Here is a 22,005-nt window from a genome sequence, read left to right on the forward strand (position 1 = left end):
CCAAAAAATACAGTTTCAGTCTAAATGCAAGTTTTCTATAATTCTGCTTTTCTCTTAGAAGCTCAACTTTTATTATTTGTCATGATTAATATTATTTTCCTTGCAGTGACAGCCTCACTTTGAGAAATTGACTACAAAATGTCCAAGCCTGAATAATCATAGTTCGTATTAGTAATTCTTCAGGTAAAAATGGCATTCTTTGAGAAAACTGGCAGTTAAGCTCAAAACTCAGTTATACAATTGCTTTTCCTTGAGGCAGCCATCATACTTCAGTATACATCAGAAGTACATTTAGTACTTTTTTTTTTTTTGAGATGCAGTCTTGCTTTGTCACCCAGGCTGGAGTGCAATGACACTATCTTAGCTCACTGCAACCTCTGCCTCCCAGGTTCGAGTGATTCTCCTGCCTTAGCCTCCTGAGTAGCTGGGACTACAGGCGCCAACCACCATGCCCAGCTAATTTTTTATAATTTTAATAGAGATGAGGTGTCACCACATTAGCCAGGATGGTCTCGATCTCCTGACCTTGTGATCTACCCGCCTTGGCCTCCAAAAGTGCTGGGATTACAGGTATGAGTCACGGTGCCCGGCCACATCAGAAATACTTTAAGTGTATCTTTCACTCTATTATACAGAATATTAAAAGACATGCACTCAAGGGTTGATATTTTTTGATTTTACTACAAGTACATAGCAGTAAAAGTATAATGATTACAAGTATAGTGGGTGCTACTGCTATGCTGCCTCTTTTCATGCTAAGGTGCCAGCAGTTTTATCCACTATTGCATGATCAGGGCATATGTCAACAGAACAAAAAGCCCTGTAATATCTTAGTATTGTTATGAATATGCATAGTTTTGTTATGAATATGAATAGCTAGTTTTTACTTTGTGGACCCCCTGAAAAAGTCTTAGAGATACCTAGGGGTCTTGAACCGTACTTTCAGAATTGTACAGATCAATAGAAGACATTTGTGTTCAAAGGCGTGAACCTAATTTGTCAGTTGTTGGTGATCTGTGTTCTGTATCATCTCAGTTATTTCTCTAAGGTTCCTTTAAAACAAATGAGCTGGGTGAATCCTTTCTAATTCTATCAAGAAGCATGGTAATAAGACAAAGTTCACTGGTCTGTGATTAAGGAGAAGTGAGTTCTCCATCTAGCTGGGTCACTAACCAGGCATTTGAATTTGGCTAAGCACTTAGCCAAAACCTCAAGAACCTATGAGGCTTAGGTTCTTTACTTATAGAGTGGTTGTTAAACTAGTCAGTTTCCACATTATTGTCTAATTCTCAGATTCCAAGATTCTATTGTAGAGCGATTATCTGGCAGTATTCTGAAAATTAATAGCAAGTTAGTTGCTTTTCTTCTATTTTGATTTTTATAAATTTACCTCTTTTAGCTAAAACCCAGATCTCCTTTAATCATTTTTTTAAACATTGAATTAAGGATATTTGGAAAAAAGAAAAAATTTATTTCTCTTAAAAAGATATGGAACATGGCCGGGCGCGGTGGCTCAAGCCTGTAATCCCAGCACTTTGGGAGGCCGAGACGGGCGGATCACGAGGTCAGGAGATCCAGATCATCCTGGCTAACACGGTGAAACCCCGTCTCTACTAAAAAATACAAAAAACTAGCCGGGCGAGGTGGCAGGCGCCTGTAGTCCCAGCTACTCGGGAGGCTGAGGCAGGAGAATGGCGTAAACCCGGGAGCCGGAGCTTGCAGTGAGCTGAGATCCGGCCACTGCACTCCAGCCTGGGCGACAGAGTGAGACTCCCCTCAAAAAAAAAAAAAAAAAAGATATGGAACAAAGTGAGAGAAAAATTAAGATTAAAGCTGGATGATTGGTAGAAAAGGGTTTATTATGTTGTTTTCTGTATTTTTCAATATGTTTAAAATACTGTAAGATAAAAATTTTTAAAAAGAATAAACGACTGAGTGGATGAAAATGGTGACCTTCTAAGGAGTTTATAGCCAGGTGACAGCATTATAAATGTGAAAGACTAATGGCATATGATTTTCTTGTGTCTGTTCCGTCTTGCTCCATTTTATTTGTTTTATGTCAGAATTTGCTTTCATTGTATAGATAAAGAACTTCAAACTGGAAGTTAAAATAATTAAGTTATAATTTCAGTTATGCAGCTAAATAGCCACGTTACCTAACTTTCTTCCTGTGTCCTAATCTGTAAAATGGAAGTAATAATTCCCCTGTTTGAAATAATACATGAAAGTACTCCATACGCCCTAATGTTCTAAGCATATTTCAGGGCAAATTTAAAGAGGAAAAAAATATGTATTGTATATTGTTAAATACAACCATATTCCTAACTTTCAGGCCACTCGACCGGATATGATTAGGATCTTGTCAGCAGCCCTTCATGTAGTGCTAAGGAGGGATATGTCTCTGAATCGAAGACTTTATGCATGGCTTCTTGGTAGGTATTTGATGTCTACGATCATAATTGGGGAAAAAATGGAGGGAGATTTGTCATGTATAAGTATTACCAAGTTGTATGTATTTCCTGAATTTAAAAACTAAAATTTCTTGTGTAAATTGACAATAAAAATATAAACAGTATTAGTTGTGTATTGTATGAAGAAATTTCAGCAGCTTTATAGTTGAAGAGGCTGTTTAAATTCGTAAAGTCATGTTCCCTTGTCCTTAACAAGATGTTTTTCCCCTTACAAATTGAGGTGGTTGTACTATAAGTTAGTAGGCAAAGAAAGATGAGCTGATAATCAAAATACTGGCATACTATCCAAAACTTTGAATTCATCAAAGGAATCAGGACTAGTACCATTGTCTTACACATCATACTAATGTCCCACTCAGGCAGTAATACATATGTACACTTTGGTTTTCCATGCTTTTTGTGTGTTTTGTCTGTCTTCACAACTCTTTACTGCCTAGAGTGAGGGGACATAATGTGGATGTTCTGAGTATCCAGTTATTTCACTGTGAGTAAAATTGGCCAAAAAAAAAAAAAAAGATAATTCTGGAAGAATACTATGATACTTGCGTATTGAATTGGTTTCCCTTTATTAAACTATCTAAAATGATCTCTCTTGCTGACATTGAATGGGCTACTAATTGGTAAGTGTTTAGTGCTGTTTTGAGATTTTGCTGTTTTGGTATTTAGTGAACAACAGTTTTGAGAATTCCATTTTAAGTAATTTGTGATTTGTTTCTGTGGAGGTTTTGATAACAACGGTGCTATCATAGGACCCAGAAGCACAAGACACAGTAATCCCGAAGAACACGCCACTTACTATTTCACTACCTTTTCAAAAGAATTATTGGTCCAGGTAATGAATACTTTCATTATTCTTTGGTCTCTTACTGACCACTAGAGGTACTGAAAAAGTATAAGACAAGGTCTTGCATTAATTGAATTCACAGTTGAAGGGATGGAGACAAGACCTACAAACTTCCCCAGAGTTTTTATAACAAGCAAATGCCTGTAAAATAATAGTCATATGTTAGACTACCACATAGGACAAAACACTTTTTTCTCTTACTTTGTTGTTTTCATTACTTTAGTCAAACATAGTTGCAGCTTCTCACCTTCTGCTCAATGAAAGTTGGAGCTTTTCCAAAAATGAGTCAGGACCTGTGCTATTTCCTGTGAAGCTCTGGAGAAGTTTATTTCATATGATTTTTAATTCAATTATGTTTATTTAAGATATTTCAAATAAACAGAAAAAAATACATGGTATCTGAAGCATTTTTAAAAGAGTGAGGTTATAAGAATATTGTTGTTAAGTCACTAATGGGAAAATAATTGTGTAATAGCAGAAACTGCCATGATACAATGTGGCATAGTTCGGAGAAGGATGATCTTAAGTAGAAATTCATCTGTAGGGAAAACACTCACCTCATGAATATATTTTTCTAAATTTTCTTTGATATTCCACTATGTCTAAAGAAAATTTAGACACTTTTTTTCTCAAGATAGATAAATATATTTTTTTCCTAGCAGAGTAAGAAGGCCAGGGTTGGTGAAAAGGCTTCAGAAAAGCAATAGTGGGTATAAATCTCCATTATATATGGTTACATTTAAAAATACTTTTTCTTAAGGAAAAAATCTTTGAATATGTTTACTTAAATGACCAGTGTACTTTCCTTTTTTAAAGGCAATGGTGGGAATCTTACAAGTGAATGGATTTGGAGAAGAGAACACTCTAATGCAGGATCTAAAGCCTTTTCGCATTTTAATCAGTTTACTGGACAAACCTGAGCTAGGTAATATATACTATCCTAGGGCATAAGGTCATGTGTGGTACTTTTGTGTGAATAAGAAAATAAAAAGAGTCATCAGGGAAATCGTTATATTTTGAGGTGGCCTTTAAATATAAGTTCTCAATTTCTGAAAGTTCACTCTACAAAGTTAAGATACAGGTATTCATCCAGCTGATACGTTATTATGTATCTGTCTTGTGGTATGTATGTAGCAGAAGAATCACTTTAAAGATGCTATCTAAACTTCTCTTAATCCTGATTATATTATTGAAATTAAAACATTTATCCATCATGACCAATTTATAGTTCACAGAATCCAAGGACTTGATGAAAAATATTTGCGTTATATCCCTCAACTTTCTTCTCCACATTCCCTTTATTTTGCATGTTTTCTCTTTATTCATTGTATATTTCTTATATATTATGGCACTTGAGACAGACATTAGGAAAAAACATAAATATTTGCAACAATAAAATGAAATCATAAAGTATGTAATATCTTCAAGTTATATACAGATGTTTTAGCAGGTGTCCTCTCACCATTTCTTAAAAATGAAAAATTTAAAATATAAGAATAACTTGAATTATATAAATGGTCTTGAGAGGTTTTTTTAGCTGTTATATGACAACAGATGAAGCTCAGGAATTTTTTAAGGAAATGATATCTGTAATACCAAGAAAATTTAGCCTTATGCATTTTAGTATTATTTAAATTAATAACAGTAATTACAAGTAGCATTTGTTTAATACTTACTATATTCTAGAAACTATGCTAGCAATCTTACAAATATTTTTTCTAACCCTTAACAGTCCTGTAAATTCCGGTATTATCCTCATTCTGGATGAGGAAACTGAAGCTCAAAGAAGTTAAATAACTTGTCTAATGTAACAGAACTATTCACTGGCAAAACCAATTTCTCTGATTCTGTAATTTCTATTGTGTCAACCTGCACTTTAAATATTTGTTCAGTTATGTAATATCTTACATTACCTTCTCAAAGAAATGTGAATTTAGCTTAGCTTCTGAAGAAATACTATTTTAAAAATACTTGTTTTTAAAACATCGTTTAATTGGGCTAATTTTCAGATAAGCATGATTTGCTCATGCTGATTAATTACTGTCTTTAATTTGAATATTAATTTTAGGACCTGTAATTCTAGAAGATGTCCTGATTGAAGTGTTTAGAACATTATATTCTCAATGCAAAGCAGAGTTGGATCTTCAGACAGAACCACCCTTCAGCAAGGATCATGCTCAGTTAAGCAGGTAGATTATCAAAAAATTAAATTTGACATGAAGACATAATATGTATTCACTTAATATAAACTTGAAGTGTAATAACTTGGGATCCTACTCTATGAAGTTTGTGTTCTAATAAGTAAAGCTGATTTAATACTAGTAAAGCTGATTTAATACTGACATACTAGTTGTATTGACAGTACCTCACTATATAAAGACAGTTGTTTTAATTGTTACAAAAGACAGGAGGAGAAAATAGCTAATCGGCTAAAGGGTTGCCACTTGAAATAACAAAGTTATTTTTCCCCGATGCAATTTCAGTAATAATGGCTATTAACAGCACTAGTTGGTTTTGTTGTTGTTTTTCAAACTAAGAATAATAATTTGATTGAAACTGGTCAAAATAAACTTTTCTTAAGAAAATCCTGAATAGCACAGGGAAGCAGACAAAATTCTTCACAATCAAGGCTGTGAAAATCAAATCACTACTCAGTTTATATGTGCCAAGGGAAATAAAAGAATTTTGCCAAATTTACAGTCCCACACACTAAATAGTTCAAAAAGAAATTCTTGTTCTTTTGTCTTTTTTATTATGCAGAAACTATGAAAGTCTAATTTCTGATCTTGATATTTGAGTGACAAAAATTCAAATTTGGAAAAATAACTGCACATAAAATAATAGAGTGGCAGTAGATAAAAATTATTGGTTGCAATCTTCTTACTAGCACATTTTCTTGCAACTACTAGGAATGTGTAGTGGCATTGTACTCAAATTTAAATTTGAAAAAATAAATGTTAATATTTTTTAGTTTTTGTTTTCTTTTCTCTTTTTTCAGTAAATTAAGAGAAAATAAGAAAACAGCAGAGTTGATTAAAACTGCTAACCTTCTGTTTAATTCCTTCGAACCTTATTACATGTGGGATTATGTTGCACGTTGGTTTGAAGAATGTTGTAGGTACGTTAAACGTTCATTCGTTTTAATTTAGTAACATCCAAAGCTAACCTTTTTTTTAAGTTGTTAAATTTAATGAATGCTCTTTTATACATTCTATTACTAACAATAACTGTTAGTTACTTACTATTCATAATCTGACTCTACCTTGTCACATAGGATATAAAATCATTGATCATATAATCTTAGAATTGGAAGAGAGTTTAGAGATCAGTTATTCATATACCAGAGTAGATTAAAAATTTTCCCTCTTCAGTCTATAGTAATGTAGTTTTTCATTGTTGTAGAAAATTTGACAGCAAATTTTGGGCTGCTGCCTCAGCACACTTCCAAAAGGATTTCCATTTTGATTAACAAAAAACTTTTTGGCCTGACTTGTGTTTTTAGAAGCCATTAGAACTAATCCATACTGTCACTGGGCAGTGATAAAAGCCTTCTACTCCTTAGGAAATAAAGCAAAAAATATGGTCTGAAAACCCTTGGCTACTAGTGAATCTGAGTGGAATCTCTGGCTTCTAGACCAGATCCTCTCAACCAGATTAACCACTCAAGGCCCAGGAGCATGTAGTCAAAATGTAATTATATATGATCTGGGCATTAGAAGTCTTTTAATAAAAAACGTTAATTGTTGCTCCTATACATTAATCTCTTTAATGGTTTAGAAAGTTCTTGGCTTATTCAGCAGAGGTTGAGCACCCAGTTAAAAAGCATCATGCTAGGCAGATAGACAGTCCCTGTCTTCAAAGATCTTATAGTGGGAACAAATAAGACATGCACGTATATATTCCTAGTATTAAAAAATACAAATGTCTTAATAGATTAAAATGTAGGAATCGTATCTTTTTGTCACCTGACCCTACCCTGGGTTTTTACCTTCTGCATTCACAAATGCACACATCCACACTTCTTCAGCCAACCTGGACTACTCTCTGAAAGTTAGCAGCATGTTAACTTTCATGCTGCTGAGGCTTCACTTGTGTTATTCTTTCTAAAGTACTCTTTCCCCTTGCCTATCTGCTAAAATCCTATGTAGAAGTTACCCACCTTTCCTTCCTTCCCTCAAATCTCCCATCAGAATCAATGCCTCCAGCACTGTCACATTGTTGCATTTATTTGTCTACATGCTTATATTCTTGTTGGTCAGGGACTATATTATATTCTTACTTTGTGTCTTCAGAGTGGAGGGCAATGTATGGTCATATAGGATTTCTATGATTTAATGTGAATGTTTGTTGGAGGAATGATCTCTGCTACTTGGATCAGAAGAGGCTTCCTGGAGGAGGTAACATTTCATCTCAGACTTTGAAGGACAGATGCATTCTGATCATGGGAAAAATGAGACTGGGGAGGGCAGTAGTACAGAAGGACAAATGAGCCTATTTGAAGACCCAAGGTTAGAAATCAAGTAGCAATTAATCAGTGTTAACTAGGAGCTGCTATCTGTACAGGAAGCAATGGGAAATAAGTCCCAGAACGTGAGATCAATTCAGAACACTTCGAAGTGCAGGATAGGAGTTGCAGGGAGAGGTTCAGCCTAGGAATCTTGCTTTGGGAATTTTCCACGAAGAGGTACAGTGTCCTGGGGGAAATAGAATTTGTCATCACAAAAACATCACTGTGTGTGACCCAGTATTGACTTGGCCTTCATTAGAAGGATGATGATGCTGTCACAAGTATTCACATCACTTGACAGTATACTTGATAAAGTGAATTTCGTCCTTTTAGGAGGACACTGCATGCCAGACTTCAGATTGGACCTGGAGATAGTAATGACTCATCTGAATTACAGCTGACCAATTTCTGCTTACTGGTGGATTTTTTATTGGACATAGTTTCTTTGGTAAGACCACCTTGGTAAGAAAATATCAAGGACATCTAATAGCATAGTTCAAATATTTCATGTTGTAGGCAAGCCTTCAGATGCATTTCATATTTAAAATTAAATTGATTTTTTCCTCTTTGGTAAGCTTTTTTTCATAAAATCAAGTGTTTTCTCCTTTGACATATACATATAAAAAATACATGGAGTAAACTTCATAATTGCATGTTATAAAATCTTAACTGTTTAGTGTATAGTGGTCTAATGCATTTATATTAATATTATTTCTATTAAATGAAGACTTGGAAATCTTTTCCCTTCTGTTTTCTCTCCTCACTTCTTTGCTTTCTCATTTTGAAGCCTACTAGAAGTATGAGGGTGCTGTGTCAGGTATGACATTCAGCCTGTTTTGTTTTTAAATAATTCTATTTACTTTTGTTATAATTTTAGTAATGTAGCAGATAAAACTGGGGTTATTTTATAATACATGCTTTTAAGTATTTAAATTGAGAATTTGGGAATAGAAATTTTATAAGGCATCAGTAATAAAATACACAGTGTTAACAGCATGATGCATATAAAACATTACAGATGAGTAAAATTATTGCCTATTTATATATAGATTAAAAAATGTAACTTTTGGGTTCCACAGTGTTTAAACTTTTTTCGTTTCACTTTTGTTTTCAGGAGACTTATATTGAAATCCAGACAGAACACTTGCCCCAGTTGCTGCTCAGAATGATTTCTGCCTTGACAAGCCATCTCCAGACATTGCACTTGTCTGAACTCACATATTCTCTCAGACTTTGCTCAAAGATCCTTAGCAAGGTTCAGCCTCCACTGTTATCTGCTAGCACTGGAGGTGTTTTGCAGTTTCCAAGTGGGCAGAACAATTCAGTCAAAGAATGGGAAGACAAAAAGGTAATTTTAACTATTATTTTTGTTATTAGACCATTTACATTTCTTCAAAGCAGAAGTTACTTAGTTAAATCACTTATACGTAAGCATTTAAATAATAGTGAGTCTTTCCTAGATCCAAATGCAATGTTAGTAGGCTTTTGTAGGCTTTTGGTTATAGGGCAGTTTAATTATCTATATCAGTACTTTTCCAGTAGAAGTATCATGTGAATGGCATATGTAATTCAGAATTTTCTAGTACCCACATTGAAGTAAAACACAAGTAAAGTTAATTTTAATTCTAGTTTATTCAGACAGTTGTAGCCAATATATTATCATTTCAATGTAATCTATGTAAAATTGATGTCATATAAATAAGTGAGGTAGCTTACATTCTTTTTTGTACTGTCTTCAAGATCTAGTGTGCACTTTACACTTACAGCACATCTTCGTGCTGATTGGTTTGTGAGTACACAAAAGAGGCTAAAACAAAGGCACCACTCAAAGGTGAGCACAACAGTATAAATAACCAACTAGGGAAGGGTAGGTATATGTAAAATAGGTGAAGAGTGGGGATCAATCAGAGGAATGCGTGTCAAATGGGAAGAGAGGGTCTCAATCTTGTCTGTGGATTTATGCAGGACTTGTAGCTAGGATTTAAACAAGGATATAGATCCTAGAGACTTTTATATATGTATTTTTGTCGTCAAGAATCTAACCTTATGTATGCTGTGTGTGTAGTGCATAATAAATACTTGGAGAATGAATAAGTCGGTGTAGGGGCTGCTGTAAGAGTCAACAGAATGGGTAAATTAAATTGTGAATAGTCTAAAACATCTCTCAAAAGTGGTCATTTCTAATTCCTAATATGTACACTTTGCTACTCAGCCTTTTGCTTTCCTAAAAATCTCTAACAGGTATCATCAGTTTCTCATGAAAATCCTACTGAAGTGTTTGAAGACGGAGAAAATCCACCTAGTAGTCGATCATCAGAGAGTGGATTCACTGAGTTTATACAATATCAAGCAGACCGAACTGATGATATTGACAGAGAACTGAGTGAAGGCCAGGGGGCAGCTACCATCCCAATTGGTAGCACATCCTCTGAAACAGAAACAGCATCCACTGTGGGATCTGAAGAAACCATCATCCAGACCCCTTCCGTAGTCACTCAGGGGACAGCAACCCGAAGTGGGAAGACAGCCCAAAAGACTGCAATGCAGTGCTGCTTGGAGTATGTCCAGCAGTTTCTTACCAGACTTATCAACCTCTACATCATTCAGAATAACTCTCTTTCTCAGGCTTTGACTACAGAACATCAGGGGGATCTTGGTCGAGAACAAGGAGAGACTTCAAAATGGGACAGAAATTCACAAGGAGATGTAAAAGAGAGAAACATAAGTAAACAAAAAACTTCTAAAGAATACCTTTCTGCCTTCCTTGCTGCCTGTCAGCTCTTCCTAGAGTGCTCAAGTTTCCCAGTTTACATCGCTGAGGGGAACCATACATCAGAGTTACGTTCTGAAAAACTGGAGACTGGTAAGGTCATCTCAGTTTTGCTTATATTTCAGTATTTTCTGTAGTATGTTTTTTCTTTTTAAAAGAGGCATTCATTAAAACGGATTTTTTTAGCCAGTTACTTTTTTTTAATGTTTTAATTTGCAAGTTTTTTTTTAAATGGAATACTGTCACTATGGGGAGATTGATATATTGGAAGATTTTGTGATTTTGATGTCGTTCACAGTTTGCTTGCAGGTAAGTTGGAGCTGAAATGGAAATCTCTGGAGAAAAGTAGTGTAGCAGTAGATCTGCTCGTTTTCTTGTTATGACCAGTAACATGTTTACCTTTATTTTGATTTTTATATATACACACACAGTGCAGTGAATACTACATAATGCTTATTGATCAATATACTGTTTTTCGGGACGGGATAATAGATTGTATGACTTGGCATAAGAAAAATATATATTGAAGAAAAGTATAATAAATTCTTGTTGCTACTTTATTAAAGCTCTACACTAGGTGAGAAACCATGGTTTTGTTAACAGGTCAAGGCCTTAAAAGTATTTAGTGGCTTTATTTTTTGAAATTAACTTAGAGTGTGTGTGAAATGTTTAGTATAATGAACTCTGATTACTACCATCTTTTGTTTCAGACTGTGAGCATGTGCAGCCTCCACAGTGGCTCCAGACTCTGATGAATGCTTGCAGCCAAGCAAGTGATTTCAGTGTTCAGAGTGTTGCTATTTCACTAGTCATGGACCTGGTGGGACTGACACAGTCTGTGGCCATGGTCACTGGGGAGAACATCAACAGTGTAGAGCCTGCACAACCCTTAAGTCCAAACCAGGGAAGAGTAGCTGTGGTTATTAGACCTCCCCTCACTCAGGGCAATCTGAGGTACATAGCTGAGAAGACTGAATTTTTCAAGGTAAATTCTAAGAAATGCATACATGACAATGATCATTACAGCCATGTATGATACTTGACCTAGTTTGCTTTAAGGATTATTTTTAAAATGATAATAAAGCTTCATTAAACACCTCTTAATATGTCATACTATGTAGAAAATTATGCCACAGCTGATAGACCTACTGCTCTCCCCATCTTATTCCCAATTTTGTGAGCAGGGAGAAAGTAAGAATAAAGGAGTAGGAATATTAGGATAAAGAGAAGTATTAGGGCACTGAAGCCATGTAGGAAATAATTCCAACTAAAAAGAGGAAAACAGTAGAACTTACTTTCAGATTAAGTGGTTGTGACACTTTTGCTTTTCTTTTTTTTTTTTTTGAGACAGAGTCTCGCTCTGTCGGCCAGGCTGGAGTGCAGTGGCACGATCTTGGCTCACTGCAACTTCTGCCTCCTGGGCTCAAGCAATTCTCCTGCCTCAGCCTCCCTAGTAGCTGGGATTACAGGCGTGTACCACCATGCGCAGCTAATTTTTGTGTTTTTAGTAGAAACGGGGTTTTACCATGTTGGCCTGGCTGGTCTCAAACTCCTGACCTCAGTAATCCACCCACCTCAGCCTCCCAAAGTGCTGGGATTACAGGTGTGAGCAGCACTTTTGCTTTTCGTACAGTAAAACCTTAGCACTCCAAAACTCTCATGAAAAGTTTTTCTGACTCGTCATATTATCTCATTATCATCTGTGGTGTATAAAGTCACTCAGAAAAAAATTCAGAAAACTCAGTCTTTGATTTCTACCCCAATGGTATAAATATTATCCTCTATATCGAACATCAAGTAGATTTGGATTGTACACATCTTAAGCAGGTAGATTCTTTATACTGTACATTAAAAAAAAGTTTTAAAATGTGATTTCAAGTCATTGTGCTCCTTCAGATATTTCCTCCTGCTAGATTAGAGTTGGATTTTATAATATTGTGGTAGTGAATCCTGAAGATTATTGCATTATTATTATTACTAATTGCATTATTATTAATGCTGTTACAGATCAAGTGCTATGTTAACATATGTAGCTCTGAAATACCTATTATCTATTTTATAGATTTTAAGTAGTTTGGATATTTCAACTATGAATTATTTTTCACTCTGTAATATACAACCATGAATATTAAATTGCATTCAATGTGGGATTTGTATCTTATTAAGGATAGTTTATTCTAGCATCACTTTACTAACACTGCTAAATAATGAAATGGGGTCTTACCTGGACCCTGCAGAAAACATTTACATTTCTGATTTTTTTTTCGAGATACAGTCTCGCTCTGTTGCACAATCTCTGCTAACTGCAACTTGCGCCTTTCGAGTTCAATTAATTCTCCTGTCTCAGCCTCCCGAGTAGCTGGGATTACAGGTGCATGCCACCATGCCCGGCTCACTTTTTGTATTTTTAGTAGAGACAAGATTTCGCCATGTTGCCCAGGCTGGTCTCAAACTCGTGACCTCAGGTGATCCTCCTGCTTCGCCCTCCCAAGATGCTGGGATTACAGGCATGAGCCACCATGTCCAGACAACGTGCCTGATGTCTAAAAACAAATATCATTACAGGACTATCATAAAAGGTTCCAAGGGCTTGGGTAATCAGAAAGTAGGTACATAGAAGACTGCACTTAGTAACCTCATCCCCATAGAATAGAATATTAAAAACCTTTCAGGTCTGACAGAGAGCAGCCATTCATTTGTACCTAATAAGAAATATTTGTTAAATAAATTTTCATGTATGGTATTATGACTGTCACTTTTACATCTTTTTTATAGCATGTAGCTTTAACATTGTGGGACCAGTTGGGAGATGGGACACCTCAGCATCACCAGAAGAGTGTGGAACTATTTTATCAATTACATAACTTAGTTCCTTCTTCTAGCATCTGTGAGGATGTTATAAGTCAGCAGTTAACCCATAAAGATAAGGTAAATCCTCTTCTTACCTTGTGCACACCGCCGCCCCCCCGCCACACACACACACACACACACACACTATACTAAAAAGTAAGTTAAGAAAACTTTAGGGAAATTATTGCAGTTAACATAGGAGTAAGAGAAAATAGTTTTGTTCACAGTGATCTTAATATCTTTAAAATAAATGTATTCAACTCTTTCTAGAGGAAAGTTGTTTACAAAAGCATCAGTAATATGAAAAATTAAGTAAAACAAAAATCAAATGCTGGGTTTATTTGTTCAGGACACAGTTATGGGAAATGATGTTTAGTATTGGTGGTCTCAGTTCTTGGGTCATTTAAAGAGGAACCAGTGGCCTCAGTTATGGAACTTGTGGATTTATTAACTAATATATATGAAATGAAATAATGTATAAATTATAAGCTATAGAATACTAATATGTGAGATTATATTATTTTCATTATTATACTACATATCCAAAATAAGAATTTTGTATTCTAATATATATGAAGTGTGATATATAATTCAGTTAAAGGTGGCTGAGAATTAGCCTGAGAAGAAGCTGGAATAATCATATTGACTAACCTCATCAGGGTAATTTAATGACGTTTGTGGTCTTCTTGTGCTGCTCTGTAATATAAATAGGAGATTTGATTGAAGAGCTTTTAGAAGTAGATTGTCCTATTTTTAAAAAACTCAAAATGCTAGTGTGTTTGAGTGGGTCATATTCAAAAAAGGAATTGTGTTAAATAAACATTTGGCAGAGGAGAAAGTGGTATATGAAGGAGTAAATGAAAGGAATGAAAAGTGTATTCCAAGAAAAATGTTAAAAATCTATTTCTGCTATAACACATTTTTTTTCAAAATTATTCAGAAATAATAGGGAAGCACTCTATTCTAACAATTTAAGTTTTACATTAAATATAAATCTAGGACAAATTATATGCCTATTTTCACTTGGGTAGCATTTCATTTTTAAAGAAATACTCCCAAGTTCTAAATAAAGATATACATCCATGAAAAAAATTAAAATATATTTTACTACTTAATTTTTACATTTCTGTTGGTTGATACAAATGCAGGCTTCATAAGAAAAGCCTGTATTAAGCTCACAGAAAAAACAGGCATGCCTCCCAACTATCACAAGCAATTTAGGAAGTTACAGTCTGGTTTCTTGGGGCTTTTACTTTGAAGGATCCATAAATGCTAAAGAAAGACTTCAAAAGTTTTGATAATGTGACAATTTCTACTTAATTTATATTAATACATATTTATTATCTAATACCAAGTGTGCTGGCTGTTCTAAATAATTTATTTTTACATTGTTTTACCCATTATTAATCTTTTTCCAAATAATCTCAAAAGTAGTTTGATATTTTTATTGTAGAAATAATTTTTAAGTGTTTAAATTTTTGAGTCAAACCAGCTTATAAGTGATGAAAAACTCATTTGGGATTAACGTATCATTTCTGGGACAAAAAATATATAGTGCAATGAAATCAATTTTGACAACTAAATGTTTATATTAAAACGAAGGAGGAAGTGCCTTCTGGACTCCAGATATATGTACATTAGTAACTTTTTTCTTCTGTTATACAATAATCTAGTAAGCTCATTACTTAAAGTCTAAACTCAGGAATAATTATTTACGAGACAGGATGAGATGATAACCTTTAAGTTCAATATTTCTGTATATATTTACATATTTTCTATGTTTCTACTTCCATAAAGAATAGAAATAAAGTTTATTGCAATGTGTGTTTGAATATTATGGACGTTGAACGTAATACAGTACTCCTAAATAGTACTCTGATTTTACTAAAATCACTTAGTATCTTCAAGAGAGAAGAACATAATTTAAGCTCCCATGTTTCTCCTCAGAAAATAAGGATGGAAGCACATGCCAAGTTTGCAGTTCTTTGGCATCTAACGAGAGATCTCCATATAAATAAATCTTCATCTTTTGTACGTTCTTTTGACAGGTCAGTTACATTTTATATTAAGATTTCACAGTCGGATATCTTAATGTTGCCTCTTTCCTTGAGTCCACTGTCTAGCTTGGCAAGTGTGGGAGATAGCAATTTATAAATTTTATAAAGAGAATTTATTATTTTGAAAACCATAAGCTGTATTAAAATGCATGGCATTTTTACTCATCCACCAGATATTTACTTTCTGGTTTTGGAGTACCTGGTTTCCCTTCCCTTCCTTGGACAACTATTCCTCACATTCCTACGAGGTGTCAGGCACCATTCTAGGTGCATTACTTAGAATGATAATGCTAGTGATAGAGCAATGGATACAGCTTTCTTGAGTCTATATTCACATTTAGTGAAACTGCATATAAATAGTAGATTATGTGTTTCTCAAGCAATTATTTTCAATCTTCTGCTTAAACTAGAATTGTTAAAATCTATAGCTGAAAACACTAACAGATTATTTCCATGAATCCAGAGAACTTGTAGCTGCCTGAGAGTGGTTTTGGTTTTTGTCCAGACTACATAGGTGACTTCAGATATCAGATCTGCATTAAATTCCAAGGAGCTGCCATTTTTAGGTGAATTCACATATTGTCATAAGGTAGTCTCACCAGCCAGTCTCATAGTGGTGGCCATGAATCTGTGTTCAAGCTCAGCTCAGGATCAGAATTGTCCTCTACTGAACGTTATTTCAGCTGGTGCTTTTCAACCAGCATTACCATTTTTAAGTGATCTGATACTGAACCATATATTGAACCCCTACAGTGTATTGAATACATTGAACCTTTACTTTATAAATAATCATCTCTTATTTGACAACCATCTTTCCTAATTTTACAAGTGAGGGAATAGAGGTCAGGAAAAGTTGTTACTTGCCCAACACCACACAAAAGATTTGAATCTTGGGTTTTTCTGATTCCAAAGCACACTTTCATACCCTTCACAGATTTCTCCTTGAATTAAGCACATAGTTTTGACTCACAAGGAGAGTGTGAGCAGAGGAACATGGATCAACATGGAGTAATGCTGACTTGCCGAAGGCTCAGTGCTTGATAATATGAACAGGAAAATGTTGCTAAAACAAGACTAACCATATGTTTTTTCCAATTCTTCAGTATTAATCTTAGTAATGTATGCTTGTGAAATTTCAAAGCATAAGTATATTTTTAGAAAGGCAAAAGTTTTTTTCCTTTCTTATACCTACTGAGACTATTGGGATTAAGATTATTATTAAAATGCTGTGATCAAAATTTATCCTGAAGCATGACTACTTCAAAATAGTTAATTCAAAGTAAGAAACACAATTTACTGATTTTATAAAAGAATGTGACAAGGTAGATGTTTGGTTCTTTATTTTAATTATTTGTGTTTATTTTAGGTCACTGTTCATCATGTTAGATAGCCTTAACAGTCTCGATGGTTCTACTAGCTCTGTGGGACAAGCCTGGCTGAACCAAGTCTTACAAAGACATGATATTGCACGAGTTTTGGAACCATTGCTATTGCTCCTGCTTCATCCAAAAACTCAGAGGGTTTCAGTACAGCGTGTACAAGCAGAACGTTATTGGAATAAGGCTCCCTGTTATCCAGAAGAGGACAATGACAAGCATTTCATGCAAAATTTTGCCTGCAGCAGTGGTGAATATCACATAGAAGTAGACAGCTTTATTTAGAATTATCAAAATAAAGTGATAAGTGAATATAACAGTAATTGGTGGAAGAACTGTATGTGAGATTTTCCATGGGCTTATTTTCTCCCTTCCTCATGCACTAGCAATGCTGTGTGGACCATGTCAGAATGTACTGTGTCAATGACCATCTTAGAGGATGTGGGTCTCTCAGTTGACTTTTTCAGGGCAGGAATCAGGCACAGCTCTGGTTAGAGACATTCTTCAGTTTTGATGGAAATATCTTTAGAGCTTAGTTAGCAATTCTGGTCCTACAGGCTCTGTAGATACTTCATTGGGAATTTATAGTAAACCTGTAATGCACATTTTGTATTTCATGAGTCATTTTCCTCATCTTTTGGGAGAAGAATAATGCCCAACTTTCAAGGTTTTATTATGACCATCAGATGTAGACATGTTTGTGACATGCCTAAATATTCACTATTACTATATTACTACAAAGTCCATATTTTATAAACTGTTGAGTGATGCCTTCTATACAGTGGTAATGTCCCCTTATTTTATTTAAGGGACAAAAGACTCTCACATATGTCATTTCTCTCTTGACAAACCCTGTGGGGTCTGTAATGAAAAGATCATTTTACTGAGCAGGTTGCTGATGCCTGGAAGACTATGGCTTTCTCAAAGTCTCATGGCTAGTAAGTGATGAAGCTGAAACCAAACTGTCATATTCCTACTTCATCTCTAGTGCGTTTCTACAGAGTCTTGGTTCTTCTCTCTGGCTTCTTTTCCACTGGTTCTTCTGAATCTTGTAAGAATTTGTATGACCCTGCTTATTGCCAGAATGTCTTTCGGTTAATCTAACTCTGCTGAATTCTCACCTCCTCTCTGAGATCAGTGCCAGATCTCATCAATGGTATCATGATTCTTTCCCTAAATTTGCTAGCATTTGGTATGTACTATTTTGTATGTCACTAAGCCTTCCGCCTTTTCTAAAAGAAGACCGTCATTAATGTATGCCACCTAAGAAATACAGAAATTAATTATATATTTGTGGTTTGCTGCTAATTTTAAACTCTTTAGAGAGTTTAGAAACAGCATAACTAAAGTGAGGTATTAGGGAGGAAAAATAAAGTTTTCACCTGCAATAAGATAAAATGTAATTTTAGTAGGAAAATATAAGTAGATGATGACACTAATGATTAAAAATTTTGATCAGTCTACATTTCAATTATTTTAATGCATTTTGTATTTTTCTTCTTTTACTGTCTTTCTCATATATCAGTGAGCCAAGTACAGCTCATCACATCAAAAGGAAATGGTGAAAAGCCACTTACCATGGATGAAATAGAGAACTTTAGTCTCACTGTGAATCCATTAAGTGACAGACTTTCCCTCCTAAGTACCAGCAGTGAGACAATTCCAATGGTTGTGTCTGATTTTGATCTTCCAGACCAACAGATAGAAATACTTCAGAGTTCTGACTCGGGATGTTCACAGTCCTCTGCAGGGGACAACTTGAGTTATGAAGTTGATCCTGAAACCGTGAATGCCCAAGAGGATTCTCAAATGCCAAAGGAAAGCTCCCCAGATGATGATGTTCAGCAGGTAGTGTTTGACCTGATATGTAAAGTTGTAAGTGGCCTCGAAGTGGAATCTGCATCGGTTACATCTCAATTAGAAATTGAAGCTATGCCCCCAAAGTGCAGTGATATAGATCCAGATGAAGAGACAATTAAAATTGAAGATGACTCTATTCAACAGAGTCAGAATGTTTTGCTGAGTAATGAAAGTTCTCAGTTTCTGTCTGTGTCTGCAGAGAGAGGCCATGAGTGTGTGGCAAATGGAATATCCAGGAATAGCTCCTCACCTTGTATTTCAGGAACCACACACACTCTTCATGACTGTTCTTTTGCTTCCATAGAAACCAAATCTAGACAAAGGAGTCACAGTAGTATTCAATTCAGCTTCAAAGAAAAATTATCAGAAAAAGTTTCGGAGAAGGAAACAATAGTTAAGGAGTCGGGTAAACAACCAGGAGCAAAACCTAAAGTAAAACTTGCCAGAAAAAAGGATGATGACAAGAAAAAATCTTCCAATGAAAAACTCAAACAAACCAGTGTATTCTTTAGTGATGGTCTGGATTTAGAGAACTGGTATAGCTGTGGAGAGGGAGACATTTCTGAAATTGAGAGTGACATGGGTTCTCCAGGATCTCGGAAATCTCCCAGTTTCAACATTCATCCTCTCTATCAACATGTGCTCCTGTATCTCCAGTTGTATGATTCATCCAGGACTTTATATGCTTTCTCTGCCATCAAAGCCATCTTGAAAACTAACCCTATAGCTTTTGTAAATGCCATTTCAACTACTAGTGTAAATAATGCATATACTCCTCAGTTGTCTCTCCTTCAGAATCTATTGGCCAGACACCGGATTTCTGTTATGGGCAAAGATTTTTATAGTCACATTCCAGTGGACTCAAATCATAACTTCCGGAGTTCTATGTACATAGAAATTCTTATTTCTCTCTGCCTATATTACATGCGTAGCCATTACCCAACTCATGTCAAGGTTACTGCACAAGATTTAATAGGCAATCGAAACATGCAGATGATGAGCATAGAAATTCTGACACTACTCTTCACTGAGCTGGCAAAAGTAATAGAAAGCTCAGCGAAGGGTTTCCCTAGTTTTATTTCTGATATGTTATCTAAGTGCAAAGTTCAGAAAGTGATTCTTCATTGTTTGCTGTCATCTATCTTTAGTGCTCAGAAATGGCATAGTGAGAAAATGGCAGGTAAGAACATGGTTGCTGTGGAAGAAGGTTTCTCAGAGGACAGCCTTATTAATTTCTCAGAGGATGAATTTGACAATGGCAGCACGTTGCAGTCACAACTTCTTAAGGTGCTTCAGAGGTTGATTGTTCTAGAACACAGAGTAATGACTATTCCTGAAGAGAATGAAACAGGTTTTGATTTTGGTGTATCTGACTTGGAACACATCAGTCCCCATCAACCCATGACTTCTCTTCAGTATTTGCATGCTCAGCCAATCACGTGTCAAGGCATGTTCCTCTGTGCAGTGATACGAGCTTTGCATCAGCACTGTGCATGTAAGATGCACCCACAATGGATCGGTTTAATCACATCTACTCTGCCTTACATGGGAAAAGTTCTACAGAGAGTGGTTGTTTCTGTGACACTACAACTGTGCAGAAATCTAGATAATCTAATTCAGCAGTACAAATATGAAACAGGATTATCTGACAGTAGGTAAGAGGTGACTTTTAACTTTATTGGTACTGAAATTTTTCAAATAAATGCTTAATGTCTGGAAAGTTGGTCACAACTTGAGTAAATAAATTAGTGGTTTTTGGTAGGTTACAAATAGTATATTATTTTCCACAAAAACAATCTGGCTCGAGGAAGAGTATCAATAAAAGAATCTAGAATGGAAAAAGGAAGGAATATTTAAACAGACTTATTTTCTCCCAAGGACTGAAATTAATTTCAATGTTCTTCTTGCCTGAGCTGGCAAAACTAATAGGAAGCTTAGGAAAGGGTTTCCCGGGTTTTGTCTGTTTTATCTAAGTGAAAATCAGTTTTAGACTTAAAATAATTTAAATTTACAAATCTTTTCCATCCAATTTTATTTTTTGTTTTGGATTTTCATGGTTTAGTGGGAAATTCAATCTGAGTCCCTATGCTCAAAATGAAGTCTGAAAAATTAGTTCCAGTAGACTTTTTTTTCTTCAGAATAACCTTAGTTTCTACATGTAAAATAATAAGAAAACTGCCTTTGTTATTTAATATTAATATACCTGCCATTCCTCAGTGGCTAGAGATTCACTGGCCATAATGTGTTTATTTTGTATAGAATTCTTTAGCCAAGAGGAACTCTAGTATATTTAGTCCAACTCACTTATTTTATAGATTAGGAAATAAAAGACCCTGATTTATTCTTTTAGCCATTTATTAATCTAGTATTTATTGCACATTTTCTATGTACCTGACACATTGTGAGTATTTACTAGTGATAAAATATGAACTATACTATCATAAAACTTGTGTTTAAATGAATGCATTTTATTTCAGGCCTCTGTGGATGGCATCAGTTATTCCACCAGATATGATTCTTACTCTTTTGGAAGGGATTACAGCCATTATCCATTACTGTTTGTTGGATCCAACTACACAGTATCACCAAGTAAGACTGCATAAATATTTGACTTCTTTTGAAAGACTATGAGGTCTAATATATTTCCATTTGTAAATCTCAGTAAGTAATGTGGTTTTTTCCCTCAACTGTTAATAGCTTTTGGTCAATGTAGACCAGAAACACTTGTTTGAAGCACGCAGTGGAATCCTCTCAATCCTTCATATGATCATGTCCTCTGTGACACTGCTTTGGAGCATACTGCATCAAGCCGATTCTTCAGAAAAGATGACTATTGCCGCATCTGCATCTGTTACCACTATTAATCTTGGAGCTACAAAGGTTAGACAATTCATATTTAATCTGTAGAGCTCAGGAGTCTGAGGACCTTCCCAAAGATTATATTCAGAATATGTGAATAATTTGTGTAGTATTTACAAGACCCTGCATAGATTAATTATCAAATAATTTTTAACAGTTTTCCTGGGCTATGGCTGACATGTCACAGAATTTGCCCATTTTTAAGTATACAATTCAGTAATTTTTTTAGTAAATTTACAAATTTCACAACTTTGTAAATTTTTGAATATGTCCTTTACCAGTCCAATTTTTGATTATGTCCTTTACCACAAAGATTCTTCGTGGCCATTTGCACTCACTTCCTGTTCCCATCCCTAATCTCAATCAACCACTAATCTGTTCTCTCCATATATTGATTTGCTTTTTCTGAAA

The 22,005-nt window shown here is 35.0% G+C and overlaps 1 protein-coding gene across 3 annotated transcripts in view; it reads left to right on the forward strand.

The window, feature by feature from the left end:
- Positions 1-22,005, forward strand: part of DOPEY1 (dopey family member 1) — a 76,718-nt gene that overhangs the window by 21,464 nt on the left and 33,249 nt on the right. For 2 of the 3 annotated variants that reach the window (XM_011953469.1, XM_011953472.1), the window contains exons 7-22: positions 2,333-2,432; positions 3,221-3,303; positions 4,132-4,240; positions 5,384-5,504; positions 6,314-6,433; positions 8,156-8,270; positions 8,610-8,639; positions 8,937-9,170; positions 10,064-10,685; positions 11,303-11,577; positions 13,368-13,520; positions 15,390-15,490; positions 16,866-17,125; positions 18,401-20,390; positions 21,213-21,324; positions 21,433-21,615. In XM_011953469.1, coding sequence (XP_011808859.1) covers positions 2,333-2,432; positions 3,221-3,303; positions 4,132-4,240; positions 5,384-5,504; positions 6,314-6,433; positions 8,156-8,270; positions 8,610-8,639; positions 8,937-9,170; positions 10,064-10,685; positions 11,303-11,577; positions 13,368-13,520; positions 15,390-15,490; positions 16,866-17,125; positions 18,401-20,390; positions 21,213-21,324; positions 21,433-21,615 — 4,608 coding nt within the window. Of the gene's footprint in view, positions 1-2,332; positions 2,433-3,193; positions 3,304-4,131; positions 4,241-5,383; positions 5,505-6,313; positions 6,434-8,155; positions 8,271-8,609; positions 8,640-8,936; positions 9,171-10,063; positions 10,686-11,302; positions 11,578-13,367; positions 13,521-15,389; positions 15,491-16,865; positions 17,126-18,400; positions 20,391-21,212; positions 21,325-21,432; positions 21,616-22,005 lie in introns of all 3 variants that reach the window. The other variant, XM_011953471.1, reaches the window with a different exon arrangement.

This window comes from Colobus angolensis, unplaced genomic scaffold (assembly GCF_000951035.1).
Source record: "Colobus angolensis palliatus isolate OR3802 unplaced genomic scaffold, Cang.pa_1.0 Scaffold362, whole genome shotgun sequence".
Classification (NCBI taxonomy): domain Eukaryota; kingdom Metazoa; phylum Chordata; class Mammalia; order Primates; family Cercopithecidae; genus Colobus; species Colobus angolensis.